The 20,526-nt window shown below is 35.2% G+C and overlaps 1 protein-coding gene across 1 annotated transcript; it reads left to right on the top strand.

Annotated features, from left to right (window-relative positions):
• The first annotated feature begins 774 nt into the window (after positions 1–774).
• Positions 775–7,087, top strand: LOC114394703 (inorganic phosphate transporter 2-1, chloroplastic-like). The gene is made up of 3 exons (XM_028356374.1): positions 775–1,766; positions 4,926–5,117; positions 5,787–7,087. The coding sequence occupies exons 1-3, from the start codon at positions 1,053–1,055 to the stop codon at positions 6,609–6,611; spliced, it is 1,731 nt and encodes a 576-aa protein (XP_028212175.1). The 5' UTR covers positions 775–1,052; the 3' UTR covers positions 6,612–7,087.
• The last annotated feature ends 13,439 nt before the right edge of the window (positions 7,088–20,526 follow it).

Genomic DNA, 20,526 nt, shown 5'->3' with positions numbered 1-20,526 from the left:
TCACATTAAAACTCATTGCCCTTCTCTAAAAATATATTTTTTCAGAATCAAACGCAATCCTTCCCTATAAACTCAGCATGTGTTGTCAATTAAACTACACCTATTAAATAAATTATTATTATCTTTGTTTTAAGATATCAAAATTTATTATTAAAAAATGAATTTAGAAATATATCATCTTTATATTTAGTATAAACTTTTGAAGAAAAAAAAATCCAAGTACTATTGATTCCTCAAGTACTATATACTTTATCCTTATTCCCATGATAATGAGTAAATATCTTACATTTCCAAGAAAATAGAAATTATTTAAAAATATACCTTATTCTTACTTTAATTGTTTACATTTTCATCCAGTTTTTAATTGAATATATTTTAATTTTTTTTCAAAAATTACTAAATATTGACAAAAACAAGTTTATAAAAATAGTATTCTCAAATATAATATTTCTAAGAATATGATATTATACCCATGATATTCTTAAGAATGCTATTCTTCAAAATGTAATATTATTATTCTTTAAAACAACCTCCCCTAAAAAAAGTTGAAATGGAATGGAATAATAAACAAATAGGCAATAAAAGGAAAGAAACACGGAACAAAAAGAGCAAGCCAATCTGTACACGTGTCACCCGCACAGACACCCCATGTCATACTCTGTGGTTTCAGTCCGGATAATGGTGTGTCCGAATTTCATTTCTCATTTCCCATTTTGAACCATAATATTTCTGACTGATATTTGTTGCTCTGGATATATATTTGGTGAGAACGCGGAGACTCTCCAATCACCACTCATTTCCATCAACAACCAACAAACCAAAGCAAGCATCCAAAAACGCACACTCTCACATCACAATGCTCTCTTCCACATTCCCCTCCTCCTCCTCCTCCTTCCTTCTCCACCACTACTTCAACAACAACAACCACCTTCACTTCTTCTCCATGCCCAAGAAGAATCTACCTGAATAATCCCACACAGATTCCAAAACCATACCCATACACACACCTTTTTACACATCACTCTTCATTGCTTAATAATTATTTTACTAACATGAATCCCTCTTGTCGCTTCTCTTCAACTAAACACACCCCTTTCCTTCACAACTCCAAACCCACTTCCCCTTTCTTCCTTAGACACTCTCACTCTCATTCCCACCAAGTGAAACCTTTTCCCTTATCCCCACCAATAACAACAACAACAACAGCAAAGCCTTATCCTTTAAACATTCTAAGGCTCAGAAACATCAAACTCTCTCACCCTTTGGCCACGCTATCATCTTTCGCGGAGGGAGAAGAAGAGAATCAGAAGGAGGGAGCAGAGTCACCACCGAACAACGATGAATTGGGAGGAATTGCGAAGGCCTTCAACATATCGTCTCGGACGGCCTCTGCCATATCGATATGCATGGCATTGGCGGTTCTCACTTTTCCGCTGTTCATGACTTCTTTGGGGCAAGGCATGGCTCTGAAGACGAAGGTGCTCTCTTATGCGACGCTGCTGTTCGGGTTCTACATGGCGTGGAACATTGGGGCGAATGACGTGGCAAATGCCATGGGGACCTCCGTGGGGTCCGGCGCCCTCACGCTCCGGCAGGCCGTGCTGACCGCCGCGGTGCTCGAATTCTCCGGGGCGCTGATGATGGGGACGCACGTGACCAGCACGATGCAGAAGGGGATTCTCGTCGCCAACGTGTTCAATGGAAAGGATTCTTTGCTCTTCGCCGGGTTGCTCTCGTCTCTTGCCGCTGCTGGTACTTGGTTACAGGTAAAGTGAAGTTAATGTTTTTTTTTTTTTTTTTATCGGCTTGTTATTAGTTTATTAGTTGTTTTTGTTATTTGTTAGTGATAGAGATTTCAACTAGCGAACTCTCCTCCCCTTTTTCCCTTCTATGACTAAGTCAATATTATAACTCGTACAGTTTTAGATTGAGAGATTAGTGAGGTTTTTCATTGCTGTTATCGAAATTGCAGACAAATGCAGAATGCGGTTGTAGATCACAATTTAAAACCTTGAAATTAGAATAGGAATTTAACTGGAATTAGAATGTAAGCAAATTATATTTATAGCAACACATCTTTAGGTTTCTTGTAACTGCACTGGAGATTTCTTGTAATTGCACATGCATCTCCTTCTTTTTTAACCATTACATTCATCTCCCTTGTGGCGGTACTGATGTAAGATTTGAGGGGATGTTAGTATACTGTTTTCAAACATGTAAGGGAGTATAAGTGTAATGTTTTCGAGCTTAAAAGGGATTAGTGTAGAAAAATAATAAAAAAAAAAAGTATGAGATTATGTGTAGTTTGATATAAGTTCAGGGATGTTACTATAATTTGCTTTAGAATACATTACGTGTAAAGGTTTTTTATAAGGTGATTTAATAGTAGATTGTCATGTATTGTCTTTTATAATGATTACTTTTGAAACGTTTAACGTTATACCTGGCTAGGGTGATTTTTATACGGTTGACAGTTATCAAAATTAAATTTTTGGAATAAAAAAACAATTTCAATTAACACTTCAAAAAGATCTTAATCTGGCTTTGGGATGGTGGAATGATACCTACGGCATTTCAAGATGACTGTTATTGAGAGAATTCTCTATAGGAATGTGGGTTGAAGTTAGGGGAATAGAATTAGAAAGAATATTATGTTTGCTCATTGGATAGTTACCTCGCTAAATTTGGCAGTGGCGGTTAATGAGTGTTGGGAGAAAACATGTGCAAAAGATGTTGAAATTGTGATTGTGTCTTGACTCTTGAGTCTTGACAACACGACAGAGTCCGTTTTACATAGAACTAATGCACTAAATATAGGAGATAATATTCCTATTAACATACCTTTTTTTTACTGCAATGACACAACAGACCTATAAGGCTATAATTACAAAGATTCTAATTTAATAACGAAACAAATCATAAAATATAAAAGAAAAGAAAATCCTTAAAGATCATCTAGGATACTCTAAAAATATTCTAAAAAAGATATAAAAACGATCATCATATTTTCTAACACTCTACCTCAAGCTTAAGCTTTCAGCTTGTTACGATAAAATAATTCATTTCCCACGAATAAAAATAATTAGAAAACGCTTCACCAAGAACAATAGTTGGAGAGGCAACTCAGGGATGCCGGAGAAGTTAAGAGAGAATTGCTAGAAAGATAGCTTAGCCAGATAGCTGGAATGACCATCGACATGAGAGAAATTTATTGGCAAACAATCAAGCAATGCGAGGTCGATGGGTTCAAAAATCATATTTGGAAGGTTCAAAAAGATCAATGTTATTAGAGACCCAAAATATTTAAACTTGAAACTAAGTCTGACAACAACATTTGGGACACAGAGTTGAACTAGTGTGAGTCATAACCGACATAATTCACCATCGGAATGATTGTCGACGGGAAAAAGACGTAACCACAAATATGATTCATCGGTGGGAAAAGAGTCACTATTGGAATGATTGTTAGTGAAAAATAAGACACCACCAATATGATTCATTTGTGAGAAAAGAGTCACCACCAAAATAATCGTCTGTTGGAATAGAAGCCACTGATGTAATCCATTAGTGAGAAAAGAATTGCCTGACAAACACCGAAGCAGGAGAACCAGATGTCTGGCGATGCTATGATCAGATACAAAATGGAAAAAACTCAATAGGACAGTACTTGAAAGGAGGCGAGCACAAGGTGTGTCACCACTCACTAGAAAGGTTGCTGGAAAAGTCTCTGGCTGCCGGAGATTTTTGCCGAAAAAGCGGGCAGCAGGCGACAGATCAAAGTGGCAAACTGGACAAGGAAGGAATTGCGCCAGAAAAGTCATGACACAGCAGCAAGAAGTGGTAACATTCACTCTGGAAAGAAGAAACACAACAGAAGAGGTGACTAATAGGAGTTCCAAATTTTTGGGAACCTTATGCAGAACAGTGACCAGACAAGTCACGGAGGATAGTACCGCTCTGATATCATGTTGAAAGAGAGAAAAACGGATGCAAAAGACGTTGTAAATGGAGCAGGATACTCTAAAATATTTCAAGACAAAAATGATATCATCATTTATTTATCAGATTTTCTAACAAACAGGTTCTTATATGGAAGATGTTTGGTAGACACTGACGTGTTATTCAACACCTAGAGAGAGGAAAAAAAAAGAAAAAAATATAAGTGTGATAGGATTTATGATGTGATAAAAAGAGATAAAGAGAAATGAAAGGTGTTGATAGAGTATTTAAAATGAAGAATAGTTTGTGTATCATTACTCTTCTTATATGCACACAATTTTTTTCCATACAAGTAGGTAGCTGCTGCTTAGAATATATTCTTTTCCCCTTCAACGTATCTTAGGCTGTGTTCCTGTACTTGGAAAATACAAGGATAAAATGAATCATCATTAAAATTAATGAATGTATACTTTTCAACATAGTTATCAGGTACGTGATATGTGTACAAGTACGTGGTTCATCACTTTTTACATTTTATTATGAGATTTTCTTTAAAGAGAACCCGATATGCAGTATGTGGTACAGTGAATTTGGCATGCGGTATACAAGGTTATTGAAAGAATTATGTAACTATGTTTTGGAAACTATTTTCCATGATATTTTTTCTTTTGGTTACCATGTTTAATTTCCTTGATATTTGCATACAATAACTTGATCTTTTTGAATGATTGATGAAAATGGAAAGATTGAACTCAAAATTGTATTAGCAAAGGCATGCCTTTTTCCCTTACAGATTAGACATTGCAGCAACTGGCGTTAGATGCTAATTGCTTATTCAAAGCAATATATATTTTACTATCTTGGCTGGGTTATTGAATTTATATTTTATACTTTTGTTCAAGAGATAAGAAAAGAATTATGCTTTATTTATGCATTCAAACAATCCAATTTGATTCAACATCTAATTATTGTTTGCCACTATGCAGTTTGCATCATATTATGGTTGGCCAGTATCTACTACACATTGTATAGTGGGAGCAATGGTGGGGTTTGGTCTAGCTTATGGAGGTGCCGGAGCTGTTTTCTGGGGTTCACTGGCCAGGGTGATCTCTTCGTGGGTTGTCTCACCACTAATGGGAGCAGCTGTGTCATTTCTTGTCTATAAATGCATCCGAAGGGTAAGCTCTTTAATCCAACATGTTGTCTGCTGGGTTCTAACATTTTTTCATTTGGTTACAAAGGCAATCTAGGAAAAGTAATCAAAATACTAAAGAAAGGCTTTTTCAGTCCAAAATTATTCGATTTTAATTTATAAAGTTTTACTATTATCCAATGATGTGATACCTCATCATTTAATGAGTTTAATGACATGAGCTGTCAAACTAATTGAAGGATATGGCAATGCATAATTGGAATAATGTAAAACTTGTTTATATAAGGAGTACATCAAAATTAAACTCGAATGATTTAGTGAATTTTTTGGCTTGAAGGCCATGTGGAAATTGTCATTTTCAAGAAGGTTTAGTCCTTACAATTTAGTATTTTCTTTTTTGTTTTTTGTTCTTGTAAAATTATTATTTGTTTTTAGTCTTTGCAAATAATTTTTTTTTTGTCTTCATAGCGCTTAGATAACACTTTTTTCACTGTTCAAAGTGTTATTTGAAGTGTTTTAAGGACTAAAAACAAAACAATCATAATTTGCAAATACTAAAAACAAAAATAATTTTGCAAGGACCAAAAACAAAAAAAACGCTAAATTGCAAGTAGTATTTAAATATTTTCAAAATTTGAAATTGTCAACAGGATAATATGTTAACTTCCTGCTCATGTCTTTTCCCCGCATCCAGTTTGTGTACAGTGCACCTAACCCCGGCCTAGCAGCAGCTGCTGCAGCACCAATTGCTGTATTTCTGGGTGTAACTGGGATTTCATTTGTTGCCTTCCCTCTTAGCAAGAATTTCCCTTTAGCTCTGGCCCAAGCTTTAGCCTGTGGAACTGTTGGTGCTTTTCTGGTAGACAGAATCATCAGAAAACAGCTTGGACATCTTCTTGTCAAGTCAAATACACCAGAGCCTGAGCCAAAAGAAGACTCTGTCCACCACCACAATATAGGATTCCTCGATGATGTTGCAGGCCCAAAGGGTGCTCAACTGGAAATAGTTTATGGAGTCTTTGGGTACATGCAGGTCCTCTCAGCATGTTTCATGTCATTTGCTCATGGCGGAAACGATGTCTCCAATGCCATAGGTCCATTGGCGGGTGCGCTAGCTATTCTTCAAGGTGGTGCCGCAGGAACTGAGATTGTGATTCCAACTGATGTTCTTGCTTGGGGAGGATTTGGCATCGTTGCAGGGCTAATGATGTGGGGTTATAGAGTGATAGCTACAATAGGAAAGAAGATAACAGAACTTACACCAACTAGAGGATTTGCAGCTGAGTTTGCTGCTGCCTCTGTGGTTCTGTTTGCTTCAAAGCTGGGACTACCCATCTCTGCAACCCACACTCTAGTCGGTGCAGTAATGGGCGTTGGATTTGCAAGAGGACTTAACAGTGTTAGATCAGAAACTGTGAAGGAGATTGTGGCTTCATGGGTGGTTACTATTCCAGTTGGAGCTACTCTATCAGTCCTCTACACATGGATCTTGACTAAGATTTTGTCCTATATTTTATGAGGGTCTATTCCAAGACATGAAAGCTTATATATGGGATTAGTTCAAGTTACTAGCACCATCTTTCAAAGGATTGCTTTCTGTGGTACAAATTGGAGAGAAGAGGGTAGGTATGGCATCACAGGTATCTTGGGTAGAAGTCTCTTAACTCAGTTGGCAAGGGATGAATCTTTATGTTCGGATGTCAATCCTGTGATTGCTCATGTTAATTTAATCTCGAATTGGAACTTAATAAGAAAGGAAACGAGTGGGAGAATTTGTCAGCTCCAGCATTTTTAGACCTTTTACTTTTTTTTTTTTTTTTTATCTAGCTAAGTTGAAAAACTTAGCAATCCTTATGATGTTTAAAGGTTACAAATTCAGCGATAATATTGGTAAAAACCCAACGTCTGTACTTAACAGATTCATTTAACCTTTTTGCCTCATTAATATCCACTTGTTGAAACATTCTTCTATATAGAGCTGTGAGATTCAAGGTTTCTTAATGGCTAGACCTGTTTATTCAATAAGGTTTCTTAATATCTAGACCAATTTTGTGGAACAATATAATGTGAAAAACGTATAAGAGCAATACATCCGATTAACAGAGCCTAGATTAGAAGGAAAAATGTCTCAAGGTAATATGAAAGTATGAATTTAATAAAATAAATAAATGAAATGCCATGGAGACATCTGAATTCTATGTAACGAGAATAACTCTCAATTTCATTTGTGTTGTCAGATCTGTGAGAAGTTATTGCAGCATGTGATCCATTACAAATTTTTTATTTTTTATTCTTCTGTCTAATGTTTGCTATAATGACGAGTTTTACATTGGCTTTCCTCCTTAACCCAAGCTTGGGACTGGCAAATAAGAAACATAGACGGATGGTGTTATGTAATTCATGAGCGACCCTACCTCACCCAGTAGGGTTAGGCATTGTTGTTGTCACTGCATCTAATATATATGCCAAAGTTCCTTATGCACAAGTAAACAGTATTATTAATGAAGTGGGAATAATGTTTTGATTTTATTAATATGATGTAACAGCTATCTATTATATCCATGAAGAAAAATCAGCAATTTGATGGCACTCAAGTTCCATAGCAGAACAAGAGTTATACAAAGGAAAACCCAGTACAAAATCATGGAGAGAGTTCCTTCACAGATGGGAGGCTGGGTTGCCATCCCAAACCTCTATTATATAGTCTTTGCTTTGGAAGAGGTGCCTCAAAAGGCTTCTTCCCTTTTATTCCTTTTCTTCTTGGAGGTCTTGTGGTTGTACTTGTGGACTTCTCCTTAGGGACATAGAAGTCCCTTGCAGAGGAAAAAGATTCCTCTACACCTCCCTCACCTAGAGAACCTTCCATGTTTGTATCCACCGTCTCTTCAGTGTTCACTTTGTCTTTGGGAGACACAGTTAATCTTGTTTCCAACACACCTTGGCCTGAAACTCCATTTGTCTCTTTCATTTTCTCATTCTCTTTGTGACTCAGTCCATTTGTGATCTTTGTCTCCAGTGTCTCATGGCCTGCTACACCATTCGGCACTTTCACTTTGTCCTTGTGTCCACTAGGAGACCTGGTCTTTGTCTCCAGCACCACCCCATTAGCCTCTTTATTCTTCTCTTCCTCTAAAAGTTTACGTTTCAGCTTCTCGACATGTCTAAACGAGATTAGGATATACCTGTGACCTGGCACCAGAATCTCTTCATGCCACAACACTGATTGATGAGGAACTTTGAACACTTCTGGCCGCGCAACACACATCCCTGGATACTTTCTCATCAACTGGGACGCAGGAACTGCATGTCGATACACTTCCTGATGTCCACCTGCATGAGTTACCCGCACATCAAAGTCCTTTGATTGCGAGTTCAATTCCGACGGTGGCTCGTGTCCTTTCAGATGGTTTTGCCTTCTGGAACCTCTCTCTCTATGCTCTACCAGGCCTAAGGAGTGAACCACACGTTTCAGCATAGCCTGCACCTCAAAGTTGTTATGCACTCTGAATGTTTCACCATCTCTTTTAGAAGCTAAAAATGGGTAGAGGAAGAGCGTTTGCCATAGCAAAACAATTTAAAGAGAGTCCGCATAGATGCTTCTCAGTTTCCTAAGGCCGGCTTTCTCTAAGGCGGCGATGAATACGAAGTTGGTGCATGTGAAAACAAAGGGAAACCAATGGCTTTTATTCAAGTGAGGACAAAAGAAGTTCATAGAATGGATAAGAAGGAATCAACTCTTTCCTCAAAATTAACACCACTGTTTGATACCGTACCATGCCTGCACCTCAGGCACATAGTTGTGGCAGGATCATACTCCCATAAACCAGACAAGACTTGACGCTCAAGTTTCTTGAGCCTCCCACTGATCCAGTTGTTGTGGATGATGTAACTACCCTTCTTCAAACCTGCTTCTTTGACATTTTTTTCCCGCCGCAGCTCTTGGTAAGCACCGTTTGGGAAAAGGTCTCTAGCTAAGAAATGTACCGTCAGGTTTGTTTCAGGTTCCATACATTTGTTGTCACCAACACGGTTGGATCCTCCATTCCCTCATAAGCCTGAAGTTTCTGCCTGTCTTACCACTTTCTATATGGCAGCAATTGTTTGAATGTTAGAATGAGCATAATAGAAGCTGGAGTTTAAGCGTCTAGGTAGGTTTATTGGTCCTGCACAAATGACAATAGATTTGAAGCTGGGACAATCTTTGTCCAACCTAACATTTTAAGACATTAAGTTTGTGCGTCATTTGCACTTATATGTTACTCAATATTCTCATTCTTATCCAATGTAAGACTTTTTTATGCACTTGTTACTTAAACACTTTTTGTTCAAATGCAAAATAAATGAAAGAATAGAAATTTTGCTATAGGTTAAGCAGATAGGTTTATACATTGTTCGTCCTCAAGCCATATTATCACATGTATTATGCTTCTAGTTTGGAAAAAACATGAATTTCAGGTGTGAAATAAGCATCTTGTTTTTGGTATTCATCAGACTGTACAGCAAGGACAGCAGGACCAAAAGAGTGAAGCAAGGGAACTGGGTTTTTGAACCAGTATACATCAACATCACTGAGAAGTACATTGTAACCTAGCTTGAGAATCTTCAGAACAATTCTTGACTTCACCTTTGTTACCCTTTGGAAGCACTTTGTGCCAAAGTGGCAGTCATCAAAACTGACGTTACTTGGAGCTATTGGATCTGTGAAAACGGGAATTCCCTACCAGAACAGAAAGCGGTAAATTGAATTCAGATAATATGATAACACTTAGGTGATGACGGAATCAAAACAAAGAACTAATGAACACGCATTAACAATATTATGATAGATTCGTTTCTTATATTTCTTCATAAACTTCACTTAGTATGTTAGACTAAACATGCCTAATGTATGCAAGTCCAAAACAATGAAAATGTATGGATCTCACTTTCCTCTAGAAGAGTTTTAGAGAGTTAGCGAAATTATTTGGAAGCTTGTAAAGAACACTCTTAATAAGAATTTGCTGCTGTTGTTAAGAAAACACTATTAATTATAAGTAAATGAGTACTTCCACAAATAATATTGTGGAAGAGAAGTATAGCACATACCTGCAAGATGGAGAATTGATAAGTTTCCTTATCAAGGGCATACACAATAAAATTTTCAATGGATAGTTTTTGCAATCTGCAAACCCAACTCATGAGCATATCCTTGTAACTATATCCAGCAATGGTAAGTATAACTGTTTTAGTTTTGTCTGCAGTGATAGACAGGAGTTATTCTAAGGAGAATGGAAGCTCCAGGGTTGGTGGAATTTTCCTCCGAACCTTCACCAAGCAATCTAATGATTTGGTCTGTGATTTCATACGATCAATGCAATACACTGTATTTTCCTTTAACCAAGATGGAAAAACCTTTTCCTTCATCAAGTTCATTGAACCTTGGTGTCCAATTGGATAAACAATGTTTTTCTTGGTGTCTACCATAACGTATTGTTTCTGACACTTAAACAGTTGAACCAGGCTAGAGAAATTAGCTTCACTATAGAAGAATGAGCCATAGTTTGCCCCTATGTGGGAATTGCCAATGTACTCCCAACTTCTATTTTCAACATGTACAGCACTTGAATTCCCATGTGTAGGACTTAAATCATCTTCATCATTCAGATAAAAACTTGTGATGGTCAAACTAGCATCAAACACAAATCTGAACTCAGATGACATGGCCTCATGAATCTGCCAATTGTTGTGTGTACCCTTACCATACAAGAAAGGAGGAAGAACTCCACTATGTAGAGGCACATCGTTGTGTAGGACAAAAGGTGTTCAAAAAACACACATTGATGAGCTCTTGAAGCATAAAAATTCTTCAATAGTGTGAAGACTCTAAGTGTATCCACACCGAGTTTTATTCGTCAACAACTTTGACAAGTGAAAAAATAAGAATAGAGAAGTAATATTTGGATCATTTCAACGTGAAGCCTAAGGCTCTGTTTATAGCACTCTAAGTGTATCCTTTTTTAAGCTATATTATTTCTTGTTATCTTTTATTGTTAACCATTTAGCAATTAAAATTGAAATAATAATTGACCAAGTCAAGCTTGTATCTAGCCGCCTTTTCAATCCAAATTTCAAATACAAAATCATACATGTTTGTTTCTCTTCTTTCACCAAATCTTTCATATTATTTATATTTTCAATACTAGTAAAAATATAATAATATTCCACCTTTTTGAAATCAATTAATCATTTGATCATATTAAATTCTCTAATTTAATTAATCATCAAATATTAAAATAATTTCTTTAATAGAGATTAGAACACTCGTTTGTGTGTGACCCCGTAGGTTCAATACTAAGCCAGTAATATATTAATCAAATTAATATACTAATCAAGGTAGGCGTATAGCAACACTCCTTAACGTCCAGATAACATGAAGTAGCATTTTACTTTCAAGAACTATTAGAAGAGTAGTGTAATAATTTCTTCCATCTTTACAGCTCTGGGTTAACTCTAGAGTATGATATTACTGTCAAACCCTTTTGAGTTAACTCATAATGACTTAAGAAACTCATTTATTCTTTCATTTAATTTTCTTGACCAGGATATAATTTTATTTATAGAGCTCAAACTCATTATCAAGAGTTGATGGATTCCTTCTTGATTAATAATTAATTCTACAGGTATTTAATCATATCCAATATCCATTCAACAAGTGCTCTAAAGCATTAGGTGTCCGGAATCAAAATACAACAAATAACCTGTTAATTACTATGACAATCTCAGGTCAAAGAAAGCTATTATACCTCTTCTTGAGAATTTTCTATTGATAATTTATGGTAAATTTTAACCATTAGAAAATTTCAATTGAGTCAGTTCAATGATCACATCAACATGTGACTCATCTATATACGCAAATTAATAAATGAGATCCATTAATATGTATCTAATAAATACTATCACGTACATATTAATCTATTTGAATTATTGATATCCTATTTACAATAATTCTATGATCAAGAGCGGTTTAGATTAAAATTAGAATAAACTTGTTTCTCTATTATAATAACAAGTCTTTAATTTTAATCAAGGACATTATCAAATGGACCATTTAATCAGATAGTGAAATCTAACAATGAAAATAAAATAATACTTTATTATTAAAATTAGAATTGATTACATGATGACTAGGGGTGGGAATAGGCCAGGTCAAACCAGGCTTTAAAAGGTCTGAGCCTAGCCTACGATGAATTTTTGAGGCCTAAGTCTGACCTATAGCCTATCAAAAGATTTTATTTTCGGCCTGGCCTTTTTATAAGTCTAGCCTGGCCTGATAGCCTTTTTAAATGCCTTCTTCACATTAAACCTTTAATATTCCCTTGCTCTGAATAGGAACGTAATAGGAAAGTTAAAGGAAAAGGAAACGTTAACAGGGATAAGAAAGCCTATAAAAATAATGAGGAATATAAAGGGACACATGACTCACACCTAAATTGTAATTAAAGTCTTACTTGATTATAGGAATGGAAGTTATGGAGCAGTAATGTGTAATCAAAGTTTGCTAGTTTCAAAAAAAAAAATTAAGTATATATTGGTACCCAAAAGATAATATAAGTATATATACATATATATAGGCCGGCTTATCAGGCTTGTAAGACTTCTAAAAAAAGTCTGAGCCTAACCTTTTAATTAAATAGGCTAGTCCAGACCAGGCTTTATGTAGGCCAGGTCGTAGGCCCCTGTAGGCCGGCCTGGCCTATTCCCACCCCTAATGATGACTTTTCGTGGGCATACAAATTTATTCTCAACATGTTGTTCCACACCATGAGCATTCTTGTATACAATGTTTCCCTTGCCAATTCTGTTGAACACTACTACAATAATGCCATTTTACGACACCGCACTTATGATGGTTAAATGCAACACGTCGTAGAAATAATAGCAGTGGCATTATTGTAATTTTCACAAAGTTAACAACAACGGTTATTAGAATAACCGTCTTTAATAAACAAGCAGGCTGAAATAAAGACGGGTATACTAAGACTGTCTTAAAAATATGGTGATACAAAGACGGTCTTATTATAATGACCATCTTTGAATAATTTAAAAAAAAAAACAAATTTCGCGTCCGTTCATATTTCACAAACAAATTTCGCGTCCGTTCATATTTCACAAACAAATTTCGCATCCGTTCCTCTTCTTTCTTCTCTCCTATTCCCTTTTCCCAATCCAATATCCAAAGCTCTCCACCTCCTCCAGCATCACCCTCCTCGCCTGCACCTTATGCGGCTTGCAGATGAACGCGAGCTCCTCCTGGTCCACGCGCAGCCATGAGGCGGTAGTCGTGTGGCGGCACGAGGCAAAAAGGGAAAAAAGGAAAAGGAGAGGAGAAGAGGGAAAACGAAAATAAGGGAAATAAGAGCATCGTCAGTCTAAAACTGACCTAACATCGCTATTGATACCTAGGGTACACACAACTTATTATTATTCTATTTATTTATTTTTTAATATTTTATAAAAAAAACTCTATTTTATTCCCTATCAAATGAATAAATCAAATATCTTTTTTTTTTCAAACCATTATTTCTCATTATTTATTTATTTATAAAAACATGATCATTTTTTTAAAACTCTATTTATTTATAAATAATAATTATTTTTAAATTAGTTTACAAAAAATGGGATGTTACAAGTTCCATGCATACATTTGTAATATATATGTTTTTAATAGTTTATATTTTTTGTTGCTTCCTTCTAATTGTTTTAATTGTTTCTTGATTGTCAGTTGATTGAACAAAAATTAACACGAAAGGAGGAAGGTATGTCAGTGGTTTGTTAAACTTATATATATATATATATATATATATATATATATATATATATATATATATATATATATCATGCATGTTTATATGCCTTATATTCTTATATTCCTATGTTGGTGTTACATATGTCCATAAACTCATTCATTAGCCTACATGTATATAATCGATGCAATTGGTTTGCACCACCATTGAATGTGCCACAAACAATTTCACAAACACTGTCTATTATCTTTGTTGTTCAGCGTGTGGCTTGCTTGTTGAAAAAGGTTACTCAACAGATTGAGCGGCACATGTCAACTCAAGTAGAACATTTGCGAATTGTATGTTATGTTCATTACATTATTATTTTCAAAAGCTAGTTACTTAGTTACTTTTAGTTTCTCAATCATTTTCTTCATATCACTTTCTTACCTGTTGGTATCATTTGATATTACTTGTTGGGGTTGTTGATCAAGTGGCCTTTGTTTGTTGTCTCCATATATCGCATATTCACTTTTCTTGGGGAGAAATGTGGCCTTCGTTTGCTGTCTCCATAAATCACATATTCATTTATCTTGGAGAGAAATATGAATAAACTTTGATGCATGCCATGTGTTTGGAGAAATTGCTATCAATGTATCGACTTTGCTCTTCTCCATTTTCATAGTCTTTCATCATGATACTCAGACTTTTGATTTTCTTCTCTGAATCACTTGAATAATTTATGACATTATCTTCCCAAGTGATATATCCTTTCTTTTCTTTCTTCTCTTTGAAATTCATCTTGTCGGATTTTTCCATTCTTCTTTTAAGCACAGGACAATTGAATCTCATGTGCCCAAGTTGATCGCACTCAGCATTTTGGGGCTAAAGAGGATCTTTCTTCTTTCTTCTTTCATCATCATCTTCTTTCTTCTCTAGTTTTTTTTATGTAGTTGCATTTCTCTCTACCACTGTAGGAATAAATGAATCAAATTCAATGGCTTCCCATATCTTTAGATCTATGGCTTCTATAAAGATCTGCATTCGGGTTTTCCAATAATGATAACCCTCACCATTGAACATAAAAGCCTATTGATAGAATTTTCCTCAGAAAATGGAAATTTGGATGAGCCCATATCTATTCTTGAAGTTTTTAAACTTTATACAAGAATCCCTCTTTGATACCACTTGTTGGACCTTGTGGTCTCAATAATCTTAAGAGGGATAGGCTTAGAATGTAGAAGAAGCAACAACAATCAATTTAACAATGTTCTTTAAACGTGCAAGACACAACTGATTGCAACAAAATAAATAAGATAAGGGAAGAGAGAATGCAAACACAATTTTATACTGGTTCGGCCACTTCCCGTGCCTACGTCTAGTACTCAAGCAACCCACTTGAGATTTCCACTATCTTTGTAAATTCCTTTTGCAAAGTCTGAACCACACAGGGACAACCCATCCCTTGTGTTCAGATGCTTTACAACAAGAGACTCACAGTCTCTTAACCAATCTCATTGAATAAGAAGAATGGAAGAAGAATTCTCTCTTCAAGAGAAGAATACTACAATGAAGATCATGTAAGAATCCTTATAGATTTTGCAAGTGTTTGGTCAAGGATTTCTTTTGAGAGAGCATTTGACAACGAAGTTCTTTTGGAATCTCTCTCATTGTCTTTTGAGAGGATAAGACATTTTTGCCAAGCAAAACTCTCTCAATCTTTTGAGAGGATAAAACATTTTGATCAATCAAAACTCTCTCATAAAATTCGTGCCCAAGTCACCTATTTATAGGCTTTTGATGGCCATTCACAAATCTAATGAAAAGATGTGACTGTTGGCAGATTTTCTAAAAACTTTCCACTGGTAATCGATTACAATGTTTGTGTAATCGATTACACAATTATAATTTGAAGGGTTATGACTTTTGAATTTGAATTTCCAAAGTCCCGTTGCTGGTAATCGATTACAGACATATGGTAATCGATTACATGTTGAAAATTCAAATTCAAAACATTTTTCAATAGCTATTTCTCAACCCTGTCTTCTGGTAATCGTTTACACTTCCTGGTAATCGATTACCAGAGCCTTGCTTGTCTCGAAAGCACTTTGTTTTAAGGCAAGGCTTGGTCTTTAGTGAATCTTGAAACAAGGCTTTGTTTGTTGAAGCAATCTTGAATCATTCTTGAAGCAAATGCTTATCATTTGAAGCAGCCTTGTTAGATTCTTCTTTGACATCATCAAAATCATGTATACATACATTCACATTCTCCCCCTTTTTGATGATGACAAACATGTGATTTCTTCTCAACACCATCAAAGCTTGCATGATTTACATTCTCCCCATTTCTTAAGCAAATTCTTAATTCTTCTTGACATCATCAAAATCTTCATGATTTACACAAATAGTTTTGTCTAGTTATTTTGCTAGAAGTATACCAATTTTATATACCTTCAAATTTGCACATGCATTTTTCCTTTCTAATTAAAATTATCTTAATCTGTTGTAATTTTTTTAAAAATTTATTTTAGAATTCAATTTTCTTAATCTGTTGTAATTAATGGTAAAATTTATTTTCTTAATCTATTGTAATTAATATTAAAATTTAATTTAATAATTAATATTTAAATGATAGATTAAATATAAATAATACATAAACCTCTTATTTTTATTTAATATATCATTTAAATATTTATTTATTAGATAAATTTTACCATTAATATTAATTACAATCATGCTAATATATATTATTTTTAATTATTTATATTTTTTCTGATGGGATATCAACCAGAAAAAATATAAATAATTAAAAATAATATTTAATTCAAGGATGATGCTTATATCAGCACTGTCTTTGAAAGTAAGCATTCTAAGACGTTGTTGACGTAAGTATCGTCTTTGAACGTCAGCTTTCTAAGACGGTGCTTACCTCAACAACATCTTTGAAAGTTGTTCACTTTCAAAGACGGTGTTTTGGGACTCGTCGTTGAAATTTTTAAGCTTCAACGACGTCACATTCTACAACGGTCGAAAAATGTCGTTGTATCCCCTATTTGACCGTTGTAGAAGCATTTTTTCTAGTAGTGGAAGTATTTTCTACAGCTGAAAAAGAGAGGACAATTCAATATAGCTTTCTTGAGCAAAACAGTGTTTTCAGTGAGTACTTTCTCTCAGACCCTCAAAAGATTTCCAATATTTCATACCTCCTGCATATTCATCTGTTTCCCTTTATCTGTCTGCCAATGTTTCCCAGACTCATTCAAATGGAACAGGAAGGAAGAAACATTTTGAGCCAAAGCATTAAGAAGCCAATCATGGTCAAGTTGATACGCATGGTTTAGGGTGGAGATGAATCCAAAAAGGATAACGGTTTCAGGATCAATGATGACAGATATCTCTTATGTGTATGAACATGACTTTCCAATCATGGAATGGAAAAAAAGGAGTACCAAGGAATCTGGATAAAAAATAATAATTAGAAAGCAGTAGTTTAGATCTTCCTAGTACATATTAGCCAATAATGACTTGCCTTAGTTATCAATTACATAACAAACATAAATAACTCCCTCGTCGTGCATTCACAGAGATGTCAAATCAAAAGGCCCTCATCGTGCATTGTTATCAACATTGTATATAATCTATAGGAGCATAGAGGATGCCATGTGATGATGTTCTTATTCTTGCATGAGATTTAATAAAAATCAATCTTAACAAATTTTTATTTTGTATTATTTTCTTCACTCAGGTCAATCACAAAAAAAAAAAGAATTTAATTGGAATAAATAAGGAGAGTAGGAACCACTTATTGACTAAAACAAAAGTGTTAGAAAACGTTACCCAAGATTTTAGCAATCTGTGGATAACAACCTAACTTGCTCCTAAAGTGTAGGAACCACTTATTGACTAAAACAAAAACTAAAACAATAGAAGATAACAATAAAAGAGGTACATAATGCAGTCCAAAAGCAGATAATTAACACTCCTCCTTGCTTTAGGATCTGCAAACTCCAATCTTTTGTCTTAAGAGCTCAAACTTGCTAACAGGAAGTGGCTTTGTAAACAAATCTGCCAATTGATCTTCTGACTTGCAATAAACCAAAATCACTTCTCCATTTTGTTGTATCTCTCTTAAGAAGTAGAGCTTGATGTTAAAATTTTTAGTCTTCCCATGACACAATGGATCCTTTGAAATTGCAATTACTGCTTGGTTGTCAATGAAAATTTTTGTCATATGATTCTGTAGTATATGTAAATCACATGAAACCTTTTTAACCACAAAACTTGATTTACAACTACTGTTTCTACTATGAATTCAGCTTCTATAGTGGATTGTGCTATAATCTCCTGCTTCTTTGTGCACCATGAGAAAACTTTTGAACCTAGGCTGAAACAATATCCCGAAGTGCTTTTCATGTCATCAATGGATACAACCCAATCATTGTCAGAGAACCCGTATAACTTGAATTCTTGACACTTCTTAGTTTGACACCATAATCAACAGTAGTGTTTTTCATGTCATCAATGGATACAGCCCAATCACTGTCAGAGAACCCGTATAACTTGAATTCTTGACACTTCTCAATTTGACACCATAATCAACAGTGGCTCTAATATACCTCAAATATTCTTTTTGCTGCTCTTAAATGCATTTCACTAGCGCAATGCATAAATCAAGAGAGGAGACTTGTGGAAAATAGAATGTTTGGCCTTGGTGTAGTAAGATACATTAGACATCCAATCAAGCTTCTATAATATCCTTCATCAACTTTATCAGCACCATCTTCCTTGCTCAACTTCTCTTTTTGATTCATTGGTGTGCTGACTGTTTTACACTCTTCCATATGAAATTTCTTCAATATTTCCTTTGCATATTTTTTTGGCAGATGAACACATCATTCTCACTTTGTTTAATCTCAATTCCAAGAAATATGTCATAAGACCAAGATTTGTCATTTCAAAAGCCTGCATCATTTCTTGTATTGTCTCTGGTCACTAAAAGATCATCAACATAGAAGGAAATTATGAGAAAATTGTTTCCCTTACATTTCACATAAAGAGTGGATTCATATAAGCTTTTTACAAAGCCAATGCTCAAAAGGTGATTGTGACACCCTCTACCCTGGCATATATATATATATATATATATATATATATATATATATATATATAAGAAATAAGAGATCAATTTAATTAAAAGTTTTAAAATACATTTAAATACAAGCCTTTCAAAACAATAAAAGACTCACATTTACTTTTCTAACACCATAATAAAACTTGTTCAAATAATTAATAAATTATTTCGGCTCAAAACAATTCACCTAGTCATCTACTCCCCCGAACACAAAGTTCAAGATCATCACAGGATCCAAACACAAATAACAGAGGGAGTGAGTTATCACATTCCTAACTAATAGAGAAAAATAAGACAACATATAGGTATAAATATTATTGAAATTCTGATACTGGGGACATATGTCGTACAGGATGTCACGACATCACTCTTCAGAACATGCAGATTATATGTGTCCGTATGAACAGATTAAACAAGTAAATAACACAAGAGGATTGTTAACCCAGTTCGGTGCAACCTCACCTACATCTGGGGGCTACCAAGCCAGGGAGGAAATCCACTAAAATAGTGTTAGTTCAAGGTCTAACAGCCCCTGTTTACAACCTTCTCACCTAACCACTACCCGTGCGATCTCTACCTAAGAGCCACTCTTAGATATGAGAAACCCCGCTCACTCCCTCTCAAACACTCTCCCGTGTTTACAATTAAATCAAAGACACACCAGAGATCAACTCTGAACAAAAGGGATCAACCCTACACAAAAGAGATCAACTCTACACACAAGAGATCAACTCTACACACTCAGGTCCAACACTTGATGTTAGGGTACCATCAAGGTGGCTCACAAAACACTCAAGTCCCAAAACTCACAAAATAACTCTTCAATCCCGGGCTTGGTGCAGAACTCGTGCAGCCTTCATGATTATATAGCAGTGTGCGTTTCTGGGCTGCAACTTCTTGATGCTGGATGAGATCTATCACTTTCCTGAAAATCTGCAGTTAAAGAACTAAAAGATAACGTTTGATCTTTTAGTTTGAATCTTTAATCTTTAATCTTTAATCCCTGAACGAACTCTTCTACTTTGAAATTCGAACTTTAATTATCTTTCAATTCGTTCCTAAAGATAGATCTTCTAATCTCTTGCTAACTGCACTATAATCTGTTAAAGATATAACAGATTTATGTGTCCAGTATTTTCGGGCAAGATGTCAGGACATCGTATCCGACATCGTGGATCCTGCAGCTTCAATGCTTCACTTGACATTTTATCTTGACTTATGCATTGTGCAGCAACTCCAGTATTTTCGGGCAGGATGTCAGGACATTGTATCCGACATTGTGGATCCTGCAACTTCAATTCTTCATTTGACATTTTATCTTGCCTTGTGCCTTGTGCAGCCCGATCTTATTCCTTGACATAACGTTGGACATCATGTGCAGCAACTCCAGCTTTCCTTCATTGTCTAAGTGCTTATGTTTTAACAAAATCTTAGCCAATCTTTTAAAGCTCCGTAGAGCTAAGCACTAACAATCTCCCCCTTTGGCAAATTTTGTCTAAAACATACTTAGACACTTCCTGAGCAGGTACGAGCAGTTATGC

The sequence above is a fragment of the Glycine soja genome, chromosome 18 (genome assembly GCF_004193775.1).
Source record: "Glycine soja cultivar W05 chromosome 18, ASM419377v2, whole genome shotgun sequence".
NCBI lineage: Eukaryota > Viridiplantae > Streptophyta > Magnoliopsida > Fabales > Fabaceae > Glycine > Glycine soja.
The sequence above is the reverse complement of the archived record's forward strand: the minus strand, read 5'-3'. Positions and strand labels throughout refer to the sequence as shown.